General features: G+C 37.2%; 2 protein-coding genes and 1 long non-coding RNA gene across 3 annotated transcripts; all 3 read left to right on the top strand.

The window, feature by feature from the left end:
• Positions 1–11,985: 11,985 nt before the first annotated feature.
• Positions 11,986–13,726, top strand: LOC137726496 (tetrahydroberberine oxidase-like). Its single transcript, XM_068465430.1, has one exon. It carries the CDS (start codon positions 12,012–12,014, stop codon positions 13,605–13,607), a length of 1,596 nt encoding a protein of 531 aa, XP_068321531.1. The 5' UTR covers positions 11,986–12,011; the 3' UTR covers positions 13,608–13,726.
• Positions 13,727–18,314: 4,588 nt separating this feature from the next.
• On the top strand, positions 18,315–19,908 carry LOC137724337 (uncharacterized). Its single transcript, XR_011067369.1, has 3 exons — positions 18,315–18,524; positions 18,625–18,746; positions 19,701–19,908. It is a non-coding gene; the product is annotated as an uncharacterized lncRNA (long non-coding RNA).
• Positions 19,909–24,341: 4,433 nt separating this feature from the next.
• LOC137727158 (tetrahydroberberine oxidase-like) lies at positions 24,342–25,990 on the top strand. The gene has a single exon (XM_068466093.1). It carries the CDS (start codon positions 24,345–24,347, stop codon positions 25,935–25,937), a length of 1,593 nt encoding a protein of 530 aa, XP_068322194.1. The 5' UTR covers positions 24,342–24,344; the 3' UTR covers positions 25,938–25,990.
• Positions 25,991–26,226: the final 236 nt, after the last annotated feature.

Here is a 26,226-nt window from a genome sequence, read left to right as displayed (position 1 = left end):
TATTTTTGTCATAACAAGTTAAAGATATTGTGTGTACCAATCCTCTATTGCTTTACAATTTTACAAGAAAAATCTTTCAGCGTGTTTAAATTCTACATTAAGAATATTCTTATCTGAGTTCATACTAGAATGTGTGTAGTCCATGTTACGTTTTGGATGGAACTTCTATACTCTTTCTGTTTCATGAATTGGCCAGGAAAGAAATTACTTGTCAGTCATTATTGAATTAGATTCTTTGGAGCTCGTAAAAGGATTGAATATCTAGCTTATGTTGACTCGACTATCTTTCCATACTTGGATGCATGACAATCTAAACCTTTTCAAGTGCTTTTATTCAGAAGTGAGTTCCATGATACGTGAATCATGCAGAGTATGCACACCGAAAGTTGAGTTTGGAGACCCCTATTCTCGATCTACATTATTGGCGATGAGACCTTGCATTCAAATGGAATAGATTTACACTAGTCAAACTCCACTGGGATGAGGGTTTGAAGTTGCAGACCATAGACCATTCCAAATCGTCCCGTTATTCTACTATAGGGAACCAAACATAGGAAGAAACACCATTGAAGAAAGAGAACATTGAGTAACATGTTAAGACACATGACAAGGTTGGACCAGAGGAAATTTCAACCTTCATGGAATTATCGTCATTGAGTGGTGGCTAGTGTTAGTGTGCATCCCTTGGCTGCATACCAAAAGTTTGAATGGTGGGACAAGCCACGATTTAAGATGTTAGATTTATCAAGGTAATGTTCGCTCATGATCCATATTTGGCAAACTTGACCAGAAGATAATGCACAATGCAGAGGTACCTATGAAAATTGATGCTAGACTGCGAGTATTGTTAGTATAGAGGCTATAGACTCAATAATGCTAAATACGAAGGTGCAGTGTATATCAATTAATTCGAGATAGATGTTTAAGTGGAATTGGAGTGGCCCAACTGTGCTTTTCCTTGTGGGATTCAAAGCTCTTTTGTGAATACACATGGAAGATAAGCCATCATGCCTCATTTGAACACCATCACATTTGATGTAATTTTTTTTTTCACTGCAAGTTCGTGTATTTCATAACCTTGGAACGATCCTATCAAAAATTTATATGTGAATATGTAGAGTTGAATTGCTCTTATATGGATGAGTATGCATGATTCTCATGAAGGGACAAAACTTTTGCTTGACCAAGTTGAGTCTAGCAAAAAAATTGTTGAAAACATTCGCATGATCAATACATGGGCTACGGAGATGATGGAAAAACCACTTATGCGGGCTAAGTGAAAATGGTGTCACGTGTGCTTCTCAACAAAGCTTCAATATCATTGCTGGAGGAGACAGAAATTGACATCTTCAATTTAGCTAACATTTATACACCAGTTTGTGGTCTCCACAACATGAATTTCTCTAGTTAATTTATTATTCTCTACATGGCTATGACATTGAGAAAAGTATGGAATTGGCAACTCGTGCAAGGCCATATATGAATTGTGGAGCAATATGAATACTCAAGCGCTAGGCGAACCAATTGCCTGAACACAAAGCTTCTAAGCAAAGAAATTGCAGTGTAAATTCACTCTGATAGTAAGGAAGTTGCCTGCTAGATAAGAATTTCTATCTTATTTATGCTCATTGTTAAGACTACCGCTAATTTGAAATACAATTACTCTGGGGGCATGCTAGTCATACACAAATGTATGGTCGAATTCCAAACCTCATGATCGGTGATCGTTTGACCGAGTGTCGAAGACCCAAGACCGAATTATGGCCAAAACCTAAGACCGAGGGTTGAAAACCCAAAACCCATGGTCAAATACCATATGATCGTAGCCGAAGGCTAAATGACACGCCCCAACCCCGATATTCTCCGAATACCAGGATAGGCACGTGCTGGCCGACACCCGAATGTGACGAAAGCCATTTATTGAGTGCAAATGCTGAAAACAAGGGATAAATAAGGTTTATAAATATAAAACAATAATGAACATGCAAATAAGGACCGTGTTCAGAGCACACCTCTAATCTAGAACACTAGAAGAAAATAATATAAAATTGAATAAAACAAAGGAATGGGTCATACACCGAAAGGACTCGAAGATGCCGATGCGGAAGTGCCTGGACGTCGGAATTGTATGCCTCGATTCTAAGTCCTGAAGAGGGTGCAAAACAAACATGAGTGGACCAAGTTGATATATATATATATATATAATAAAACAGTTATCAACATACTAACCCCCAGGTTTTATGAAAACACCAATATATAATGATAAACATAGGTTTTCCGAAACCTAGCATGTCGTTCAATGTCTCAAATCATAATTCGCATAAATAATAAACACTAGTGAATGTCCGATATAACTCTTCAGGCCCAATGCCGGCTCCCCGTCTCTGAGCAAACAGTCAGAGGAAAATACACTTCAGGCCCCATGCCGGCTCCCCGTCTCTGAGCAGACAGTCAGAGGAAAACACACTCCAGGCCCTATGCCAACACCAAACCGTCGCCCGGGACGGACCAGATCTATCCCTACGTCCCGTAGCGGAAAGGACCACTAGGTAAGTACAAAACCAGTGAACATACATATATTGAAAATCAACTTCATAGTATAAAGTCATCGATCATCTATACTATAAAGAGGTGTTCTAAACATGTTCTAAATATCATATCGTCATCCATCAGATATTCTATAAGAACATGGGTTATAGGAAAAATAGTAGTAATTCAAACTAGCCTCAGTAAGCATGTTATCTCGTAAAACGTTTCATAAAACATAATCATCAAATCATGCTTTCCATGTATGCATTTATACTATCAAAACATGCATTTTTAGAAGGGGTCCACTCACGGTACTTCGCCGTCGAAAAGCCACGCCATCTAGCGAAGAAGGAAACGCCACAGATAATCGCCCCTAAGCACATAAATGGTACATTTAGTCAAACTCTACTCAAATGACTGAATTTGGGAAAACGAACATCGGAAACGGGTTCAGAACGTCGAAATTAGCCTAGGAGGGGTCCCGCACGAAAACCCAAAAAGTCAACGTTGACCGTTGATCGGTCAAAGTCAAAGTCAACGGTAACCGTTGACCGGGTCACGGTCAGACTGGGTCCGGGTCCGGGTCAACAGGTCAAACGGGTTTGGGCTTGGATCCGGATTGGGTTAAAGGGTTTGGACTTGGGTTGGATCCGGGTTTGGGCCTAAAGGGTTTGGGTCTAATGGGTTTAGGGTTAACGGGCCGGAGGCCCTAAAAGAAACGGCCCAAAGGCCATTCAATTAACAAAACAAAATAAAAACAATAAAAAGGTTGGGTTGGGCTGCCCAGGGTTTTGGGCTTGGCAGGAAAGGCCCAAAGGCCTTGGGTTTTGGTGGTTCGCCGGATTCCAAGGAGGGAGAAGGCCGGATTTCGGCCGGAGAATTCCCAAGCTCCGTTGGAGCTCAAAACTCAACCAAAAGATGTCATTCAATATACCAAATTGAAGCCCCGAAGGTAAGGAATCGAAATATACCCTTGGTTTCCGTCATTTTGGCCGTAGTTGGCAGGAAAACAGCATGGAAGCCACGGGTGTCCGCCAGAAACTGGGTAAGATTCAAATGAGCATAACTTCTTCAATACTCAATGAAATTGGGTGAAACAAAAAGAAAATTTGTAGTACTCAGCGAGACGAAGAGATTGATACCTTTCACGCCGGCCAACTCGCCGTGGTTTGGCCGTAAATTTCCTCGAAAGGGGCGGTGCTCGCCGGAAAACTGGGAAATGTCTCCGAGGTGGTTTCTTCGTGATTTGACGTCCAAAACACAACCACGGGGTTAGAAAAGAGCTATAGGTGTGGGCATGGGTGTGTGTGTGTGTGTGTGTGGGTGTGTTCTGCTCGGATGGAGGGAGAGAAAGACAGAGAGAAAGAAAGAGAGAAGAGAGACTTTTAGAAGAAACAATAGAAAGGGAAAGGGAAAGAACCAGGGAACAAAACAGGGGGTGGGCCCCTTGGGCTCACCAATTAAGGCTCAAAAACAATTTAAAAAAAAAGAAAGTATCCCCCAAACTTAGTGAAAATACAAAAATACCTATTTTCTTACGTAAATCCCGGGACGGGTTATTACACTAAACTTTGACCCTATGACCATAGCCAAGGGCTAAACTTTGACCTTATGATTGTAGCTGAACACTAAACTTTGATCTTATGATCGTAGCCGAAGGCTAAACTTCGACCCTATGATCGTAGCCAAGGGCTAAACTTTGACCTTATGATCATAGCCGAAGGCTAAACTTCGACCTTATGATCGTAGCCGAATGCTAAACTATAACCGTATGATCGTAGCCGAATGCTAAATTATGACTATATAATCACAACCGAAGGTTAAACTATAAATGTATGATCGTAGCTGAAGGCAAAATTATGACCGTATATGTTGGCAATATTCACATCAGAGTGCCATGTCATCAAAAGTTTGTTGAAAGGTTGTTAGATTGATAGAGTTGGTTACTGCTATGATGCTCGTTATATCTGTTAGCTTTGGAGCTAAGCTTTTTACTTTATATAACTGAGTGATGAATCATATTGTAATTCAATTCAAGTCTTTTGATAATAAAGATCATTTCCTTTCTTCTCTGTTGGCTCCCTAGCTCTTCATCTTATCAATTCTTCACTGCTCTTTAATTTTTCCAATGTAGTTAACATGGTATCATAGCCACCAGGCTCACGTCATTGATTCTGTGGTTTCGTTTTTTTTTTTATTAGATTTCATTTTCTAGTTTTATTTTCTCTTCAAATTTTCTTGAATTTTTCGTCAAGTTCTTCGGTGTTTCCTTCTTCTCTCTGATCCTCGAATCAGAGAAGGAAGCATAATCAATTTCTTACTCAGTTTTTGTGGATGCGAATCGACTGAGAATGAGCGCTCTTTTGGAGATCCTTGGTGCCACCAGCGTGTTCTAGGCGGCTCTGTTTCTTGAAGGGGTCCATACTCTCTGGAAGAAGAATCGCTTGGCAATTTGATATGGGTTCATCTTTTTCAAGAGAAATTGCAATCTAGACGACGACATCAACAACTTAATCCACATAGAGATTGAAATCGGTGTCCAGAGAGATGAAGCTTTGATCATTCCCAACTGGGTTTTTGGAAGTTCGATCAGAATCCATCACATGGGCTCTCAACAGAACAGCAAATGCTCAGTCGTATATGTTATTTCATACTAAACTTTGTTCTTGCCGGGTTCCAAGAGCAAGATGTTTCTAGAAGATTACCTTTTCCTCATTCAATCCAACTTCCACCTCCATCTCACCGTCGCTCATCTCAATCAGATCATTGACAAATACAAGAAAATCTACAAAGTTCCTAAGAAAAGTTTGAGCGAGGCCATGAGTTTGCTATCGTTTGACTGACTTCTGTTGATTTGTGATCGAAATGGAGGTGAAGATCTTTGTTCATATCTTTTTTAGTTCGGCAACATATTCAAGGTTCGCAAAATTGTCAGGTTCTTTCATATCTTGCACTCTATGTGTTTGATGGAGTGTCGCAGTCAAAGTTCTTTGCTTCAAATTGCATAATTGTTAGAGGCCAATAGCCATAAGTGTTGAAATCATGGAATTTGTAGATAAATGAGGTGTTTGTTGTGATAGAGAGGCCGATAGTCATTTCCCTTTTACGTCCCACTTCAGAAAGGCCAATGGCTAGAAGTGTGTGTAGAATTCTTGCTGCGAGGTGTTTGTTGGGATAAAGAGGCGAATAACCATTTCCCTTTTATATCCTATTTCAGAAAGGCCAATAGCTAGAAGTGTGTGTAGAATTCTTACTGTGATTTACTTACGAAAATTGAGATTTTATCACTTTAGAAAGGCCGATAGCCAGAAGTGTTTGAAGGGTTCTTGCAAAGATTCAATTTGAAGTGTTTAGAGTGTTGATACAATGGTGGATTCAAGTGTCAATATTGAAGGGTTGTTGGGAATGTTAACTGTAAAACTTCAGGATGATAATTTTGTTAAGTGAAGCTATCAATTCCAGTCACATGGTGAAGATAAGAAATACAACTGGACATAGACGTTTTGAAAACTGGGCTGATTAATTGATGATGGGAGTAGAAGATTAATTGACAATGCAGATGCATGAAGACACCTTTAAACACCAAGAACAGAGGATTAATTTGTTCTACATTTCCCAAGCATTCATACAATCTCAAACTGGAAATCTCAACTACTAGAAATCCCAGTTGAGATTGAGGTAGGATGTTGGTAATATTCACATCAGAGTGCCATGTCATCAAGAGCTTGTTGAAAGGTTGTTAGATTGATAAAGTTGGTTATTGCTGTTATGCTTGTTATATCTGTTAGCTCTGGAGCTAATCTTCGTACTCTATATAACAGAGTGATGAATCATATTGTAATTCAATTTAAGTCTTCTGATAATAAAGATCATTTCCTTTCTTCTCTGTTGGCTCCCTAGCTCTTCATCTTCTCAATTCTTCACTGCCCTTTAATTTTCCAATGTAGTTAACATTATGATCATAGCCGAAAGTTAAATTATGACCATGTGATCGTAACCAAAGGCTAAATTATGACCAAGTGATCATAGCTGAATGATAATATATGACTATGTGATCGTATAGCCAAAGGCTAAACTTAATCATAGTCGAAGGCTAACTCATGATGAAATTTCAAATCACGTGAATTTTTGCAAAAGAAATATTTTTCCTCTACAAACCAAGATGATATGTGTTTCTAGAGAAAAAGGGGGCATTTGTGGGTGCAAATATTAAGGTCAAGTAACTAGCCATTTTTCATGCATCCTAAAAATAGAGGAGTGAGGCTAATATAAACCAACATGAATCAAACCACTACTAAAGAACATGGAGGATAATGGCACTTGGAGCCCAAGCTTTTTATGCCTATAAAAGGCCTAGAATCCTACCAAAACATGAAGAAAAAGGAGGAAAGTATGAGATCGATTTACAATGTAATGTAATCATTTTGAACAAAGGCTAACTTGAGCATCGGATTGTTTATTGCAAGTCCCCCTCTCCCTCATTGATGGCAAGCAAAGATGGTGTTTGGCTTATCGATGTGATTACAAGATTTACTAGTTGGAGGATTAAAAGGATTTCCCAAATCCATAGGTCTTTTTTAATCCTGATTGTAAAAATTCAAAAAAATAAAAAATAAAAAATAAAAAATAAAAAAAAATCCCTAAAAGACTTTGTTGTCCACGTGGCACAACCGTGGCGTGATTGGGACGGAATTGTAATTTCGAATTATAACACTTGGCCTGACAAGATTAGTTAAAAATCTTGATCGAAATTAAACACAATGTTATTTTTTAATAAAAAAAAATAATTTCAATTGCCCAGCCAATTTAGTTACGCGATGGAGATGCATTCGAGCTATTCTTGTTTACTAAGGCAATAATTGTCAATTGCCAATAGCCTGGGCAATTATCGCACTAAGAGGTGGAGTTGCTCTAAGAATGTAGTTGGAAATAAATTTCGGATGTAGAACCATGTGTTATAATATCTATGCCACTATGTTTATCGTTGTCTAAAACGAAGTCGTTTTGAGCCACGGGTGAAAATCATCATCTGAAGTGCCACCCCTTAAACCTCAAATAAGCCGAGGGCGGCTAGTTGATTCTCTGGTTAAGCTAGGACAGGTATGTAAACCAAGAAAATAGTTCACTGGTCTGTGAGAAGGCGGCACTTAATAGTAGGCGACAAGCTGATCATTGCAGCCATCTTAGAAGCGATGAGTTATTTGCTGATGTCTCCATGACATAATCATGTCATATGCTAAATTTCATCTCATAATCTTGTTCACTTTGAAGTTTCCACGTAGAAGCTTCCAATGTTCATCCAATGACTGCAATTTTCTTTCAACCTCATAGCACAAAGTGGAATATTATTGGTCAGATACGCTCTTTCCATAGGCAACGTAAGCACGTTTGGCCGTTTGGCCGCCTCATTCAATGCCTCAACCAATGTAGTCAGCTTATAAGATAACGTATTTAACAGCATAGTCTTCGACTCCTTGGACAATTGTGACATGACATGTTTTTTGTTAATGATATGGTATAGATCATATGGTTTGGTTTGGACCAAATATTACACTATCGGACCGAGCAATGAGACCTTTTATTGAAATAACGTTGCTTGTGATTAACTTCTTAGCAACGAGGTCATTGAATGAGAAGAGTTCTAGATCATTGAATGTGAGAGCTTTTAAGATAATTTTGTAGTTATGATTGAGAGGTAATATTGTAATTTTATTAGGCATGATAATTATCTCTTAATAGTGTATCAAATTATCTTTAACATTTTTGTACGCAAGATAAATAGGATTAAGATGCAAACTATAACTCTAATACAAAAGTCAGCATCGCAGTTCAAATTAGTATTGGGATTCTTAGCTTGTGGACGTGTAGATTGTAGTAGCATACTATTGCGTGAAGTAATTGGACTGGAGTCCTAGTGGTGTGTTTGATATGTTGTGGTGATGTGATAAGCTTTAGCCTATGTTGGAAAAGTCCTTGGGTAAACAGCTAAAGGATTCTACCCAAAGAGCAACCATAGGATAGGCTTTAGTCTATGAAACATAAATTCTTGTTAAACAGCTAAAGGATAGGCTTTAGACTATGGCACACAAATCAATTGCAATTCCATGAGTTACTCTGATGGCTCGTTTACTAATCTGTAATCAAAATGAGTGGAATTGAATTGAGAATGAATTGAATTGAAGCGGAATTGGATTGGGGATGAATCATAATCAGATTCCTATAAAAGGTGTTTACTAAATTGTCAAGAAACGGAATAAGAATGATGTTGGTTTCATATAAGTTGTTTACCAATTCACTTCTGAATCGGAATCAAAATCATTTGATTACTAAACTGCTCTTGGTCTAAATGAATTATTTTATATTAAAATTTAATTTTCATACAATCTTAACCCCCATAAATGATTGAATTTTCTATCTCATTATAAACTAATTTTTTAACTTTTTTTTTGACCTTTTCAAACCTAATTTTTTATGCCTACCCCCCATAACTTTCCAAGCCAGCAGCCCCAAGTTTTCTACCTTTTGAAACCTAATTTTTCACTTCTTTTCTCTTCTCCCAATTATCCTTCGTCGGTCCTCACCAACCGCTACCGCCACCACTCTCTCCCTTCCTCTCCTCCATTTTATTTTCTATGGATCCTTCATCATCATTTCCAGCGCATCCATTGATCTCTCTCGCGCGTCGCACCTCCATCCCAACACGACCACGATGCCACAACCAAAGAACAACCAGCTCACTACGACATCTGAAGACGCCTTAGGATTCTTGAGATTGGTTCACTGGGGCACAGGGAGGTGAAGGGGAGGCAGGGAGAGAGGTCTGGGCTTGTTGATTTGAGTGGCATATTTGGAGTTTTTAGGAATTACATGGGGTTATAATGGGTAGAAAATTGTATTCCGAATTCCTCCTTTGTCCCGAAATTCAAATGACACGTCCTACTCAGGGGTTCAATTCCTCCAAAATCAGGAATTCAATACCAATCTTTCGAGTGCACTCACTCATTTTCATTCTTCCAAATTTAGTAAACACAAGAATAATTTATAATCGGAATAGCACTCCGACTTTTGATTCCAATTACGGATATAAACATGCCCTTAGAGTTGCAAATGGATTCTACAAGAGGTTCAAGCCAGGTCGAGCATGTGTGTCCTTGTAAAGAACAAGACATGACTGTTGCTGATAACCAATCACGCGCGGACACGTGTCCAAGTTATGATTTTTTTAATCAAAACTCAAACACGTGTTCGTGTATGATAGGCCATCAGTAGCAGCTGTTGTTGATCTTTTCAGCAGCAAAGTTGTTTCCCCTTAGAAATAAAAAGCTGCAGACAATATTGAAAAAATACCTTTAACGCAACAAACAATCAAGGTTCTGAAAAACGTTAAACGCTAGTCGGACAGCGGGCAGGGACCTAGCGGCTAGGAGGGCGCCTATGCGGATTTATGTAAATTTAATATATATCTTGTAAATAAGTGTCTATTTACACTTAAAAAAATATACTTGTATGAATAATAAAAGAATGATAAAATGCAAAAATAGAAGTAAAAGAATACACAAAGTACATCCATCAAACAAGTTCAATATTTAAAAAACAGTAAACATATAATCATAATGAGGAGTATTCTTGGATGATAGACTAAATTCTTTTTGTTCACGATCCTTGCATTGGATTGGACATAGACTAAATTATTTAACGTTGTTTTATCTAGTTTATTCTTTTTTTTTTTGTATGTATCCCCTCAAAAGTTCTTCAATTCATTTCACAATTGGATGAACTTGTAGTCAATCCATCCTTTACAAATTAGGTATATCATTTCCGTAAGTGTACCACCATGAAATAAAAATAAAAAAAAAGCACACAATTAAAAAAAAAAAAAAAAAAAAAAAAAGAAAACTAATGAAAAGGGCTTGAAAACTTTGAGTTTTAATCAAAAGGACAAAAATGTGTTGTAAGTGAATAGTACCAGGAGTGACTTTTTAGAGTAAAAATGTCATTTTCATTAAAAGTGAACAGTATTGAGAGTGTTTCTTTAAAACCCCCAAAAAAAAAAATCCGCCTAGGATCGCCTAGGTGCCACCTAGCCCGCCACCTAAGACCGCCTAGGCGCTGCCTAGCTCCAGACCAATTTTTCGAAATGATTTGCCCTAAATCGTGGCAAGTCTTCACCACCACCTAGCACCTAGGCAACCGTCTAGGCCAATTTTTAGAACATTGCAAACAACTCAACGCTCTACGTGAATCTCACGCTCTTGTGAAAAGACTTCACTAATCCCTTCGTCAACTCATATTCACTAACCTCTTCATCAGTTCATCCCTTTTCTATTGATCAGTTTGGTGCACACCTTGAAATTCACTACAAGAACAACTTGAAATTCACTACCAAGAAAAACTGAAAATAGCCACTAACATTCGTTGCACAGATTGGGGTAGTGGCTCTGATGGGTAGCTAAACGGCACATCAATAACTATGTATCCTCAATCTTCTAACATAGGAATTTTCTAGGAGCTCCTAAATCTTGAGAGTGGAAAAAGAAAGCAGTAGGATTGTCTCTCTTTTTTTTTTCTTTCCTCCCCTTCCTCCCCCATGCCTTCCTTCCCCTCGTATTTAAATAGTCACAATTCCGCATCCTGCTACTTCTTTGCTTGCTTTTCTCGATCAAGCATTAATGTGCTTAGCAAAGAGGTAGTAGCATTTGGGGTGACAATAATGAAAATTTTCAGGTAAGCCGGCACAGCTTTTGCTTGCTGTCGGTATGTGATAGGGTCTGGTCAACTGCCCAGCCACCTCTTTAAGCTGCGTTAACCTCTTATAAAATGGAAAGTGTGAGAGGAGTTACCAATATTTTAATAATATTAAAGAAAAAACTTTATTAATATTGGTGCACAAGTTTTATGACTCCTTAAACTAGAGAGTATACTTGAAGTATATTTTTTTTTATAAGAAAACCCATAAAATTAACTAAAAGATAGAGAGCATGTTTGAATGCTACAATTTATATTTAGCTTCCTTCTCACGGTTTTCCTCTTAATTCATTTTAACAACCTAATAAAATGACAGACAAAGAAAACAACTGCACCAAAAAAAAAAAAAAAAAAAGGGCACCCCAAAACGAAGAGAAAATTGGAGCAAAGGTTCCTGAACTTTCAACCCAATTGGAGCTTTAATCTATTAACTAAAAATTTATGATTATTGGTCCTTTAACTTGTCAAAATATAGAGCAATAGTCAATTTCGTCAACTTTGTTACGTATTCCATCCAGATTAAGCATGTGCGTATCACATGATGCTGACTTATGGGCAAATAAGAAAAGAGCAGCGGATTATTTGAAGCCAAAATCCAATTTGCATTTCACTGCTATGAAAAGTCTTTTGTAAGGCAAACGATTATGAAAAGTCTACCAATATATCTTTTCAATTCTTCCAACTCATAGTTACCTATATAAGTGAGTTCAGATCTCATACCATTTCAACAAATAAAGATGGAGATCTCACACATAAAACTCGTTGCCCTACTACTTTTCTTCCTTCTAAACTCAGGTTGTTCTACAACTTCAAACTCGATTTCGGAAAGCTTTGTTCAATGCTTTTCCTCCCGCATACATTCGAACTCAACAAGCAAAATCATCCTCACGGAAAGCTCTTCAGACTATACCCCAGTGTTGCAATCTTCCATACAGAATCTCCGATTCCTGAACACATCAACACCGAAACCACAAGCTATCATTACTCCTCATCAATACTCTCATGTTCAAGCCGCTGTGGTATGTGCCAAGAAAGTGGGCATACAAATAAGAACCCGAAGCGGAGGCCATGACTATGAGGGCCTATCTTATGTATCCAAATCTCCTTTCATCATCATTGATCTTTTCAATCTTCGATCCATTGATATTGACATAAAGAAGGAGAGGGCTTGGGTTGATTCAGGTGCTACTCTCGGAGAGTTGTACTATGCAATTGCACAAAAGAGTAAACTCTATGCCTTTCCAGCAGGGACATGTCCAACTATTGGTGTGGGAGGACATATTAGTGGAGGTGGACATGGTACCTTGTTTAGACAATACGGTCTAGCAGCTGACAATGTCCTTGATGCTAAGATTGTCGATGTTAGCGGAAGAATTCTTGACAGAAAATCCATGGGAGAAGATCTCTTTTGGGCAATTCGAGGTGGCGGAGGCTCAAACTTTGGAGTCATCCTGGCCTGGAAACTTAGGTTGGTTCCTGTTCCTCCAATTGTAACAGGCTACATGGAATCGAAGACCATAGAACAAGGTGCAACCAAACTTGTTTCCAAATGGCAAGCTATAGCTGATAGGATGCCTCAAGAGTACTTCCTGCGTTTGGTTATCCAAGTTGCAAATGGAACTGGTACAAATGGTGGAAAAACTATTCAAGTTACGTTCAATTTCGTGGCTTTTGAGACTGTTGAGAAAGTTCGCCCTTGGATGCAAGAAAATTTCCCTGAGTTAAATTTAGACCAGTCCACCTTCACTGAAATGAGTTGGATTGAGTCCGCTCTATACGTTGCTGACTTCCCGATAAACGAATCACAAGTTCTGCTTCAGCGGACTCAACAATCGAGGGTATACTTCAAAAACAAATCAGATTTTGTTACTGAACCTATTTCAGAAGCTGCCTTAGAAGGTTTATGGAAAGCAATGCTTGAATTGGATTCATTACAGTTGATACTGACACCTTACGGTGGAAGAATGAGTGAGATTTATGATTGGGAAATTCCTTTCCCACATAGAAAAGGAAATTTGTTTGAGATCCAGTATGTCGACGATTGGGATGATGCCAAAGAAACTGAGGAACGTATTAGCGGGGTGAGAAGTGTGTATGAGTACTTGACACCATATGTTTCGAAGTCCCCAAGAGCTGCCTATTTGAATTATAGGGATCTTGACTTGGGGAGCAACAAGGATGCCAATACAAGCTATGCACAAGCAAGCGCTTGGGGATTGAAGTATTTCAAGAATAACTTTAGGAGACTTGTTCAAATAAAGACTTCAGTCGATCCTGATAATTTCTTTAGAGATGAACAAACCATGCCGGTGTTACAGTCTGCGAAGAAATAGAATGTCAACTTGATAATTTATGCAACAGAATAAATTATAAATCCTCAGTTAGTCATTGTATTATACCCGAATAATAAGTTGCATTTTACAAATTAATAATATGATATTACTTGTTATAACTGTTGCATGTTTGTTGTAGTTTATGGCTTTAGAAAGAATCAAATTAGTTGGCCAAGTAGGATGAAAGTAAGCTTTTAATTAGCAATGGGAATGAAGGATGCTTGTTTTACTGAAACTGAAGAAATAATAATTAAGAGAAATATTAGACATTTCTTCATCAATTGATGCAATGTACTTACCGTTACATGCATATAAACATGGACGTCATAACCGCTCTCTAATTTTTCGAGTAAAATAGTTCATATTAATGTGGAAAACGCCCATAAAAGGATCAATTTCATTTTTGTTGAACCTTTGAGCATGAGACACGTGCTCAACATCTTATTTTATTTGAAAAGTACTCGGGTAGAAACGTATGAGCGCAAAGGGATTGGAATTTGGAATTCAAAGGAGAAATTCTAAACAATAGGCAATTTGGTAATTTTAGAAGGAATTTTCTGGAAGCCAACAGCTTCATCCTCTTCTTCCGTGCGTGCAGTTAGGTTGGGTTGGGGGGAGGGGGTGATAGGATTTTTACCACCTGTAAAAGTAGGAATAAAAACACTTGTAAGAGTACAAGGTTGTAGTAGTATAGCGGCTCAAGTAAGGTCATTTTTCACAGGGATTCAATAAATAATTTGTGTTTAAAACCAACTCTTAATTAATTATTTAAAACAAAGTTTGGAAAATATTGATTTTAGAATTTAATATAATAAAAACGAATTTTAAAATAAAACAATTAAAGAAATTAACTAGAGAACAATTTAAAGAAAATCAATTTGTAAAAGTCTAGGGTTTCACCGCCCCCTTAACAATCCTATGCAATTTTACCAACTACTTATGAATTTCTACATACATGCTTTGAAGGTTAGGCTTTCCTAATACATATTTTCCTCGTGATGTTCAAACGAATACGTATATTTAACATGCAACCCGTCTGTGATATTTAGATCAAATATAGACATGCAAGACTCATTAAGTTTCATGAAAACCCTTTGAAAAACCATGCTAAGAGCGTGATATTCGCCTTAAGTGAACTTACAATTACTAATCACAAGAAGCCCTCTTCAATTTCAGGGTGATGTTCCAATAGAAATTGCATCAAATTACTTGTCTAAATATCCTAATGGTCGCGAATCACAAAAATAACTGGATAGTTTAATCGCGGTGATTAATAATTCAAAACAAGCATGCATCCATTCATAAGCTAATTAATAAAACCACATATTCATGCTAAGGCTCGTGGCTTCGCCCTAGCAAAAGAACTAGTTACGAACAATCATAATAAAATATTATTAAGAACAAGGATAGAAAACACCTAGAAAATAAACTTGAATTGTCAAAGGCTTGTGCGTGTGTTTCCTCCTCTCCTCCTAATCCTCCAACCCTAATGGCTAAATATCTTTATTTATACTTCTACAAGATAAAACCCTAAAAGGTCTTAAAATAAAACTAGGAAACATAATAAAACAATAAAACAGAAAGCAAAAGGTTTCCTATTTGAACTAAAATTCGGAGTTCTCAGAAAATTAGTCTTTTGACCTATCAAATAAACTCCGATTTGGTCCTAAAATGTCTCCTTTGAAAGCTGGAGACGTCTCCTACAAATCCTCAGAAGGAATCTTCTTCAAAATATGTCATCTTCACCTCTAAAATACCCCAAACATCCAGAAACGTCAATCTGGAAAAGCTGTGCGCTGGACCTTTATTTCATCGCCACAGTCAAACAGCTTGATAGAAAAATCTGGAATTTTGATACAATCATCTTGAAAGACTCATGAACAACCTCCAATTAGAATCACTCCAAAATTTATCCGTTTGATCACTTTTTGCTCCAAAGAAAGTCGAATGTTTTACATTAGAAATATAACTCAAAGTATCAAAATTCACACATAATAACCAATAAATTATTACTAAGATTAGGGCAAAATATATAGTATACTATTGACTCACCAAATACCCCCAAACTTAGCTTTTTGATTGTCCTCAAGCAAAACAAAACTCAAAAACAAATATAAAAACTAACAAACTTAAAAACTTTATTAAAACTCAACTAAGACAAAATTTTCATCTTCAAGTTGCAATCCATAGAAAACGTTAAAAATTAGAACATCTTTTCAAAAGTTCCTTTTCAAAAGAATTCATGAACTTCCTTTGGTGTAAAGTGAACCAACATAGTTAAGGAGACTCGACTCAATCCCTTACCCCTCGTCTTCTTTATTCATACTTCATACATACTAACTTCACATATTTTTTCCGATTTTTATCTTTTCTATTTTTTATATCTTTTTCAGTAATAGTTGTGGTCGTGCAATGTCAGTTCCCTTAAGCTTTCGATCCAACCCATGTAGCGAGCTTTAGGTCAATGACTCCTAAACCACTAGGGCTTTAGGGCACTAGGGGCACGTTTACGTACCCGTAATCGGAATCAATTTACAAAATTGGATTTCAATTACGAGATACACCTTTGTTTACTTGATCTTGGGGAATCAAAAAACACGTGGGGTCCACACCAATTGGGGAATCCTGCTCTTGATTTTGGAGGAATTGGACTCCCTACATGAGGGAGGTATTTCAATTCCTGGACTGGAGGGGAATCGGGAATGGACTTCTTTTACCAATTATGCCCTCACTTGGTTGTGATTATTCCAATACTGCCCTTCATCTTACTGTGATCATCTCCCTCACCAGCATTGGTGCTTCATCTACCTCAAGACTAAATGCTGCTTCGCCAAGCCCAGATCTCATACCCACTACAACTACTCTCTATTTGCCCCTAAGAATCAAAGAATCTTTAAAATTAGATCACTAACCACTTTTCCTTCTCCATCTCCCTTCTATATCACCACTGCACCACCATAACAGAGAGTAGTTGTAATTGAAAATTAGAGCACTAACCACTTCTCCCTCTTCATCTCCCTTCTGGAAACGAATCGAATCACTCCACAAACAAAACTCAGAGTCTCAGATCAAACACATAACCATACGCATACATACACCGATACAAATTCAATAACTAAATCAAAAGGCAAAAAAAAAAAAAAAAAAGACTAGCTTGCATACCCCCATGACTTCTGCTTAAGTTGCGACGAAAAATGAGTGATCTGCTCTAGTTGTACGGATTTGAGGTCGTGGGGTCTGAATAATGAAGGTGGTGAGGAATGAGATGATGATGGATTGATGAGTCATGATTTTTTCAAGTGTAGCATTAATACATATTTGATTTGGGACAAAGGCATTTTAGTAATCATACTGGTTTTGTATTCCGATTCTGCTGAATTAGTAAACAGCTTTATGGAATTCTATTCCGATTCCAGAACATTTAAGTAAATAGTTTCAACAGGAATCCGATTCTGACTTCTCCTCATTCCAACTCCTCATCAATTCAATTCTTTATATTTTCATTACGGTTACGTAAATGCGCCATAGGTGTAGAACACCCCTACGGACTTATTAACTTGAGCTGAAAAGGCTACGAAACCAACTAACCACCCTACCCCATGCCAAAACTCTACCGTTTAACGAGAGAATCACTGTTGATTAGGCAGGACTGGCCCGGTTACTAAGCAAAGCCTCGGGTGGAGCAATTATTAATTTACAACACATACTAAACTTTGCTTTATATATAATAAAAATTAAGAATACACTTAGACAAAAAGTAAGTGTTTCAATCTCACTCCCCACAAATCATGTTGGTGTGAAAAGTATAATTCATGAATTAGTGTTTAAGCAACGATAAATAGAAAAGACTTTATTGTGGGATTAACCTTCACTATGTCCATTTGTTGTAACGTTTAAAATAAACTATGTATATTAACTTAAAAATGAAAATTTTTAACTGACACAAAAATGAAAATACCTAAAATTTCTTATTTCCCATCCCCAAACTTAAATCACACATTGTCCTCAAGGTGTGGAAACAAATAAAAATAAAATAAAATGACTCCTTACGACTAGAAAACCCTAAGACACAAACATAAATGAATCAAGACAAATAAAAGAAATACTGAAATGAACCAAAACATAAAATAAACAACGAAACAGTAGAAAATAAAATAAAACAAATAAAATACAAAACGAGAAAAAGAACGAGCTGACCTGGAGTCGAACTCGAGACCTGGTGGCATCAGCATGAGGGGCTGGACACGGAACCCTCAGAGTTGAACCACACGTGTGAATAAACCCACATGCTTCTCTATACGAACACATTTAGGGTTGGTTTGGTATTGCTGTGCTTTGTAAAAAAAAAGCTGCTTCTGCTGTGCTATGAGAATAAGCAGCTGTGAAATAAAGCAGCAGAGTGTTTGGTAAACTTTTTCGTAAAAGTGCTTTTGAAAGAAGAAAAAAAAAAGCAGTATTATAGTGTTTGGTAAATTTTTATGTAAAACAAATGTGAAAAAAAAGCCAGTTTTTCAAAGCTGGATTTTGCAGCTTATTGTTTTTGGCTTTTTTTCATCCAAAACTGTGAAAAAAAGCTGAAGCTGAATGTTTACCAAACACAAAAATAACTCCCAACTTTTTTTAGAAACACCTCAGTACTAAACCAGGCCTTAGTAGCCCATGCTTCTCCATTTCTCATTTCAGTCGATGAGTTTTTCTCCTCTATGACCTCGAGCCCAGAGCCATAAGGGCCTTCCGTTTCAGAACTTATCCAAACCTAAATCATTCGAGTTCAGTCACCAATCCTCTGCGATGTCCTCGTTTATCTTCTTGATGTCTCCATGTCTCAGAAATCCAACTCCCTCGAGCAACAAGACCCTTAGCATGTGAAGATGAAACCACAAATCGCATCCTTCTCTGAGTCTGACAGACTCACAGGTATTTTTTCCCCCATTTCCCTTCGATTTTGTCTCAGATGCTTGGATTAGGGGAAACTGAATGAAAATTGCCTAATGCATGTGTGTTTCCTGTGTTGTAGAGTTTGATCGGAATCGATGAGGACGATAAAGAAAAGGAGATGCAACCACCTAGCACGCATCCGAAATGCGGAACAAATACAGACCATGGAGAAACTGAGACTCACAGATCTGCATTGAAAAAGTATGCTTCTATGTCCCTGCAACTATGTGGTCTCAGTGTGTTGACTTGGCTTGTTCGTCATGCATGTAAAGCTCTACAAATTCATCGTGCCTCGTTCCTTTCTGCATTCGTGTAATTTCTGTATTTTACTACTGATAATGAAATCTCTGATGAATGTTGCAGATGTGAATGTTGCTGAATGCAATTTATTGGATATTGAATTGGGGCTGAAATGTTTCCAAATGCAACCTGCAATGATCACACACTAAAAATCTACTTAGAATAAACCCAAAATAAAATACTGATTAACTAAAAATATGGCTATTTTTGTATTTTTCAATTTTCATTTTTTTTTTTTGTTGTGATTTTTGTAATTGACATGAAAGCAAGAAAACTAAATAAACGAAAATAAAAAGAAAAAAGGTAAAAAAATTGGATTGCCTCCCAATTAGCGCTTTAGTTAACGTCTATAGCTAGACGGTTTTGAAAAAGGTTGGTGATCACGTCACTTGCTCCCCTTGAATCAACCACTCTTTAACATCATCATATAGCAACAGTAAGTATGGAATGAGTTGATGTTTATCAATTATGTGTTTCAGTTCAGTGGTTGAATCCTTTATATTTGCCCTTCCATATGAATGAATCCCTGTAATCAAAGAGATTCCTTTCCAGTTTCCAGTGATGTTTTGGTCTCCATCGAATTGACTTCAATCTTGTATTTAGTACCCACAACCTTTGCATTGGCAAAGTTTCTCTATGAGGAATTTGGCTGTCATAGAACTGACCCTGATTTTCTTTAAACTTGATGAACTGTGATGTTGACGTGTCCAATTCACCGACCAAAATTTTCTGATCAGTAGCCGGTTGCTTCGGATCCAAAATAGTCAGAGTGGTTAAAAGCTCATCATGTGATGTCTCATATACTGCTTTTGTATGAACAGCTTCTAACATATCAATTCTTGTGCATTTGTGCAGCCCTTTTGGGAAGGCTTATGGTGGCACATAAACTTGGGTAGTCATAGGTTTTGGGTCAACAGGCGTTATTTCTACCGTTGGGCATATATAACTGGCTGGTGGCTCTTCAATTTCAGATTCTTCCAGTGTAGTATCATTGGTTTTTCCCCCATCTCAATGTTTGATCTGCAAAGCACTCCTTTGAACCCTATAGGTTTGCAATTGGTTGATTAGGGAAATTTGAATTGGAATTGTTTTCTTGTTCTACCAATTGATACGTGAGCTGTCCAATTTGGTGCGCCAGATTATCGATTGAGTTTATTTTCAACCACTTTGGGGTACTTTCCATAAACAGCCTAGCGGACTCCTCCAACTTAGCAATCTGGTCCTCCAAAGAAAGTTTTTGTGGCACGCAGGGCTGTTTAAAAGCCTGTTGATTGCTTACCCACATAGAAGTAGGATGCTCTGTCCACCGATTGTTAAAGTTTGAATATGAATCGTTCTCGTTTTCTGTGAAGTGATACTCCAGCTGCCCATCTTGCTCTTCAATTATCTTTGATGATGGTTTGGTATTCGACATGTTATCAACAAATTGTTTGACACACTCGGCCAATTCAACAAGTTTGTCATCTAGAGAAGATCTTTGTGGTACACTTGGTTGTTCAAAGGACTGTTGAATACCCATCCAAACAGAACTAGGCTGCTCAGTCCATCTTGGATTGTAAAATTCTGCAGAGGGATCATACCTAGGCCTTTGACAGTTCCTCATATTGATATAATTCCATAAAGGCAACCCTCCTGCTGGTGGAGATTGCCAACCCATCGTTGAACTGCTCTCAAAACCAACAAAACGCAACCTACAAAGATAAAAATAAATTCAACAAGTAAAAAGATATATACAAAAATAATTAACTAAGAATATGTAAATACAAATTATTTAAAACAATCCCCAGCGACGACGCCAAGTTTGGAAAATATTGATTTTAGAATTTAACATAATAAAAACGAATTTTAAAATAAAACAATTAAAGAAATTAACTAGAGAACAATTTAAAGAAAATCAATTTGTAAAAGTCTAGGGTTCTGCCGCCCCTTTAACAATCTTATGCAATTTTACCAACTACTTATGAATTTCTACATACATGCTTTGAATGTTATGCTTTCCTAATACATATTTTCCTCTTGATGTTCAAGCGAAAACGTATATCTAACATGCAACCCATCTATGATATTCAGATCAAATATAGACATGCAAGATTCATTAAGCTTCATGAAAACCCTTTGAAAAACCATGCAACCCTTAAGAGCATGATGTTCGCCTTAAGTGAACTTACAATTACTAATCACAAGAAGCCCTCTTCAATTTCAGGGTGATGTTCCAACAGAAATTGCATCAAATTACTTGTCTAAATATCCTAATGGTCGAGAATCACTAAGATAATTAGAAAGTTTAATCGCGGTGATTAATAATTCAAAACAAGCATGCATCCGTTCATAAGCAAATTAATAAAACCACATATTCATGCTAAGGCTCGTGGCTTCAACCTAGCAAAAGAACTAGTTACGAACAATCATAATAAAATATTATTAAGAACAAGGATAGAAAACACCTAGAAAATAAACTTGAATTGTCAAAGGCTTGTGCGTGTGTTTCCTTCTCTCCTCCTAATCCTCCAACCCTAATGGCTAAATATCTTTATTTATACTTCTACAAAATAAAACCCTAAAAGGTCTTAAAATAAAACTAAGAAACATAATAAAACAATAAAACAGAAAACAAAAGGTTTCCTATTTGAACTAAATTTTGAGTTCTCAGAAAATTAGCCTTTTGATCGATCAAATAAACTCCGATTTGGTCCCAAAATGTCTCTTTTGAAAGCTGGAGACTTCCCCTACAAATCCTCGGAAGGAATCTTCTTCAAAATATGTTATCTTGACCTCCAAAATACCCAAAACGTCCAAAAACATCAATCTGGGAAAGTTGTGCGCTGGACCTTTATTTTATCGTCACGGTCAAATGGCTTGATAGAAAAATTTGGAATTTTGACACAATCATCTTGAAAGACTCACGAACAACCTCCAATTAGAATCACTCCAAAATTTATCCGTTTGATCACTTTTTGCTCCAAAGGAAGTCGAATGTTCTACATTAGAAATATAACTCAAAGTATCAAAATTCACACATAATAACAAATAAATTCTTGAAAGACTCACGAACAACCTCCAATTGGAATCACTCCAAAATTTATTCGTTTGATCACTTTTTGCTCCAAAGGAAGTCAAATGTTTTACATTAGAAATATAACTCAAAGTATCAAAATTCACACATAATAACTAATAAAAGATTAGGGCAAAATATATAGTATAATATTGACTCTTTTTTTTTTGGGGGGGGGGGGGGGGGGGGGGGGGGGGGGAACCGCCCACCAGGCCTTCACCTCCGTCATCACCTCCCAAAAAGAGGGGGGAGGGGGGAACCGCCGACCAAGCCTTCACCTCCGTCATCACCTCCCAAAAAAGGGTCTCGATTTTCTTACGGTCTTGCCCGTCACTCAGGCCGTTTCCTCAATAATTCCACTCCAGCTCCCCAAAACTTCGAAATCCAAGAGAATGCCGTTCTAGGAAATGCTTCAACGTCACTATCTATGGAATCTACGTGGGTCCGTAGCATTTCGAGCTGGGAGACGACGGAATTGCCGTTACTGCTTCTGGAGTCACCTGCAATCTGAGTATGAATTGGCACCATTCTTACATCACTTGGATTGCTCCTGTTGTTGTTTCGGAGGAAGGTCGTGCTTCGGTTCAGGTGTAGATTAATTTTGCTTTGTTACCCTTCTTTTCTGGTTTAATTTTCTACAAACTGATAGGTGAAGTTTGTATGGATTTTTATACTTGCAATTGGGTTTTAGCTAATAAGGATGATTAAATAGAAATTAAGTTTCTTTATTGTACTTTATGCATGAATGGAGTTGGTTGGACATAAGAAGTAGGAACACAATTGCCTGGTATGATGATGCTGTTGGGGAAGAAACTGATGGCTATATGTTTGATGTTGGGAAGATTTGGTGGTGAAGCTTTATAAGAAATTACGAATTGTGAATCAAAAGTTAAGGTCCTTTGCGTGTAGGAGTTGTATAGAAAAATGAAGAAACTCTAATCAGATTTTGTCTGGGTTCAAGTATTTTAAGAAAGTGGGTTTTCTTAAGAGAAGAGTAAACGTGATCTTGGTTTGGATATATTATTGTTGAAGCAAATGTCTATTACGGCATAATCGACCTAAGAAATGAAAATAAGAATTGAATGAGAAATTTTGAAAGTCATTGCAAACACAAGATTTCTATTTTGAGTTTAACAAAATGGTGATATATAATTGGTTAGATCATTTCGGAGGATACATATAGGCAATTTAACTCGAAAGTTAGATGCATTTATAAGGTTAAATAAAATTAAATGGTGTATCATGTCTCCGAGTTTGGGATGTGATATTTTTATGATCCGATCTTAGTACATATTTTACCAAATTTATAAATTATGATTTATGATTTGTGGCTTATGATTTACTACGATGACGATTTATAAATGTTGGATTCATTACTACTTAACTTTTTCTTCAACATACATGATGAAACCAATCCAGTCCAAGTTGTATACCTTGAATCTTATAAATAATTCAATCCAATCTAATCTGAAGAACAAAACAAGCCTCTTTATGTCACCTCCCACATACCTTCTAAAAATAGTTCAGCTTTTTCATGCTAGGCAACTTCCCGGAACTAAGTTTAAAACGCAGCAGTTGCTATGATATGAGCTGAATTGAGCGTGTCCTTGACTTGACTTGCATCTCAGAGGCTTCTTTGAAATAAATGGAAATTATTTCTACGAATATATACTTCTTTAAGATAAATGCATTGATGACCCAAATCTATAAAAATTACTGTTTCGCAACTACTCCCCGGTCAAATGCTCGGATCCATCCATAATCGGCAAATACTAAAAAATAGAACTGGATCTTGATTCGCATTGAAAAATTATTAATTTAAATTACATGTGTTGGATCGGACAGATTATAATATTTTTATTTGCAAAGAATATTAAATTATTTGCATCTCCGATTTCAAACGTGATTGTGTATGAGAAGTCTCTGTTGGTGGGCAAACGTTTATGAGAAGTCTCCTATATCTTTTCAAGGAAGCTTTTAGGATAAGGAATTTTTATTTTTTTTATAAAAATTGGGAGTAGTTGTTGGGTTCACATCACATGAAACTTTAATGATTTGAGTTGTTTATTTTTCAAGTTATGCCTCATAGATCATCTTTACAAAATATTAGTCAAATCGAAAATATTTAAGATATTTAATTGGGTTCATAGAAATGAACGAATACTTTGTTTTATAAGAAACAATGAAATTTGATCTTGATAATGAAATAGGCAAATGATTTCATATTAAATTGAATTTTTGCAAGGATATCTATGAATTAAGACTTACAAAATAGACAGTTCGGATCGACTACAAATCAATCACACCTAATCCCTATTTTTTTTTTTTTTTCAAAGAATGAGAATCTCTTTGCATAAGGGGCAAGATCTTTTCAATTCTTCCAACTCATGTACCTACATAAGTGAGCTCAGAGATCATACAATTTCATATGTTTAGAACAAATAAAGATGGAGATCTCACACATAAAACTACTTCCCCTACTACTTCTCATCCTTCTAAGCGCAGTTTGCTCCACAACTTCTAACTCGATTTCGGAAAGCTTTGTACAATGCTTTTCCTCCATCATACACTCTAACTCAACGAGCAACATCATTCTCACAGAAAACAGTTCGGTTTATTCCCCAGTCTTGCAATCTTCCATACAAAATCTCAGATTCTTGAACACAACACCGAAACCACAAGCTATCATTACCCCTTCTCAATACTCTCATGTTCAAGCAGCTATAGTATGCTCCAAGAAAGAGGGCATAGAAATAAGAACACGAAGCGGGGGCCATGACTATGAGGGCCTATCTTATGTATCCGAATCTCCTTTCATCATCATTGATCTTTTCAATCTTCGATCCATTGATATTGACATAAAGAAGGACAGAGCTTGGGTTGAGTCAGGTGCTACTCTCGGAGAGTTGTACTACGCAATTGCACAAAAGAGCAAACTCTATGGCTTTCCAGCAGGTATTTGTCCAACTATTGGTGTGGGAGGACACATTAGTGGAGGTGGACATGGTCCCTTGTTCAGGAAATATGGTCTAGCAGCTGACAATGTCCTTGATGCTAAGATTGTCGACGTTAATGGCAGAGTTCTTGACAGAAAATCCATGGGAGAAGAGCTCTTTTGGGCTATTCGAGGAGGCGGAGGCTCAAGCTTTGGAGTCATTGTGGCTTGGAAACTCAGGTTGGTTCCTGTTCCTCCAATTGTAACAGGTTACACGGTATCGAAGACCATAGAACAAGGTACAACCAAACTTGTATCTAAATGGCAAGCTATAGCTGACAGGATGCCTGAAGAGTATTTCCTGCGTTTGGTTATCCAAGTTGCAAGTGGAGCTGGTAAAAATGGTGGAAAAACTATACAAGTTTTATTCAATTTCTTGTTTTTCGAGAGTGTTGAGAAACTTCTTCCTTGGATGCAAGAAAATTTCCCGGAGTTAGATTTAGAGCGGAAGAATTTCATTGAGATGAGTTGGATTTCATCAGTTCTATACATTGCTAACATTCCAAGAAACGAAACAGAAGTTCTGCTTCAGAGGACTCAACAATCTAAGAGATTCTTCAAAGCCAAATCAGATTATGTTACAAAACCTATTTCAGGGGCTGCCTTGGAAGGTTTATGGAAAACAATGCTTGAATTGGATTCATTCCAGTTGATATTGACACCCTTCGGCGGAAGAATGAGTGAGATTTCTGATTCAGAAATTCCTTTCCCACATAGAAAAGGAAATTTGTTTGAGATCCAGTATTTCGACAATTGGGGTAATGCCGAAGAAACTGAGAAACATATTAGCGGGATGAGAATGGTGTATGCCTACCTGGCACCGTGCGTTTCCAAGTCTCCAAGAGCTTCCTATTTAAACTATAGAGATCTTGACCTGGGAAGGAATGGTGATTGCAATACAAGCTATGCACAAGCAAGCGCTTGGGGTTTGAAGTATTTCAAGAATAACTTTAGGAGACTTGCTAAAGTTAAGACCGTAGTCGATCCTGGTAACTTCTTTAGAGATGAACAAAGCATCCCTGTGTTACACTCCAGGAAGAAATAGAATGTCAACAGCTACATGGATTTATGTAACAGAATAAATTATAAATCTTCAATTTCCCATTAACATATTAAGATATTATAATAGGAGTACAAATATAACTCTCTATTCTCTCCTCTCTTCTTCCTCTCTTTTCTTTCTTCTTCCTTCCTCTACAATTTCTGCCGTGTGTTTCTCTCATTCTCCTCTCATTTGGTATAAGTTCCTTTTTGTAGGTACGTAAAGTTAGTGGTAGGCAAAACTTAGTGAAATGAATCGTAGTAGGATGAGTGGGATAAGTGGGATGAGTTGT

The sequence above is a fragment of the Pyrus communis genome, chromosome 2 (genome assembly GCF_963583255.1).
Source record: "Pyrus communis chromosome 2, drPyrComm1.1, whole genome shotgun sequence".
Taxonomy (NCBI): Eukaryota; Viridiplantae; Streptophyta; class Magnoliopsida; order Rosales; family Rosaceae; genus Pyrus; species Pyrus communis.
Note: the sequence above shows the minus strand (reverse complement) of the source record. Positions and strands in the feature narration are given on the sequence as shown.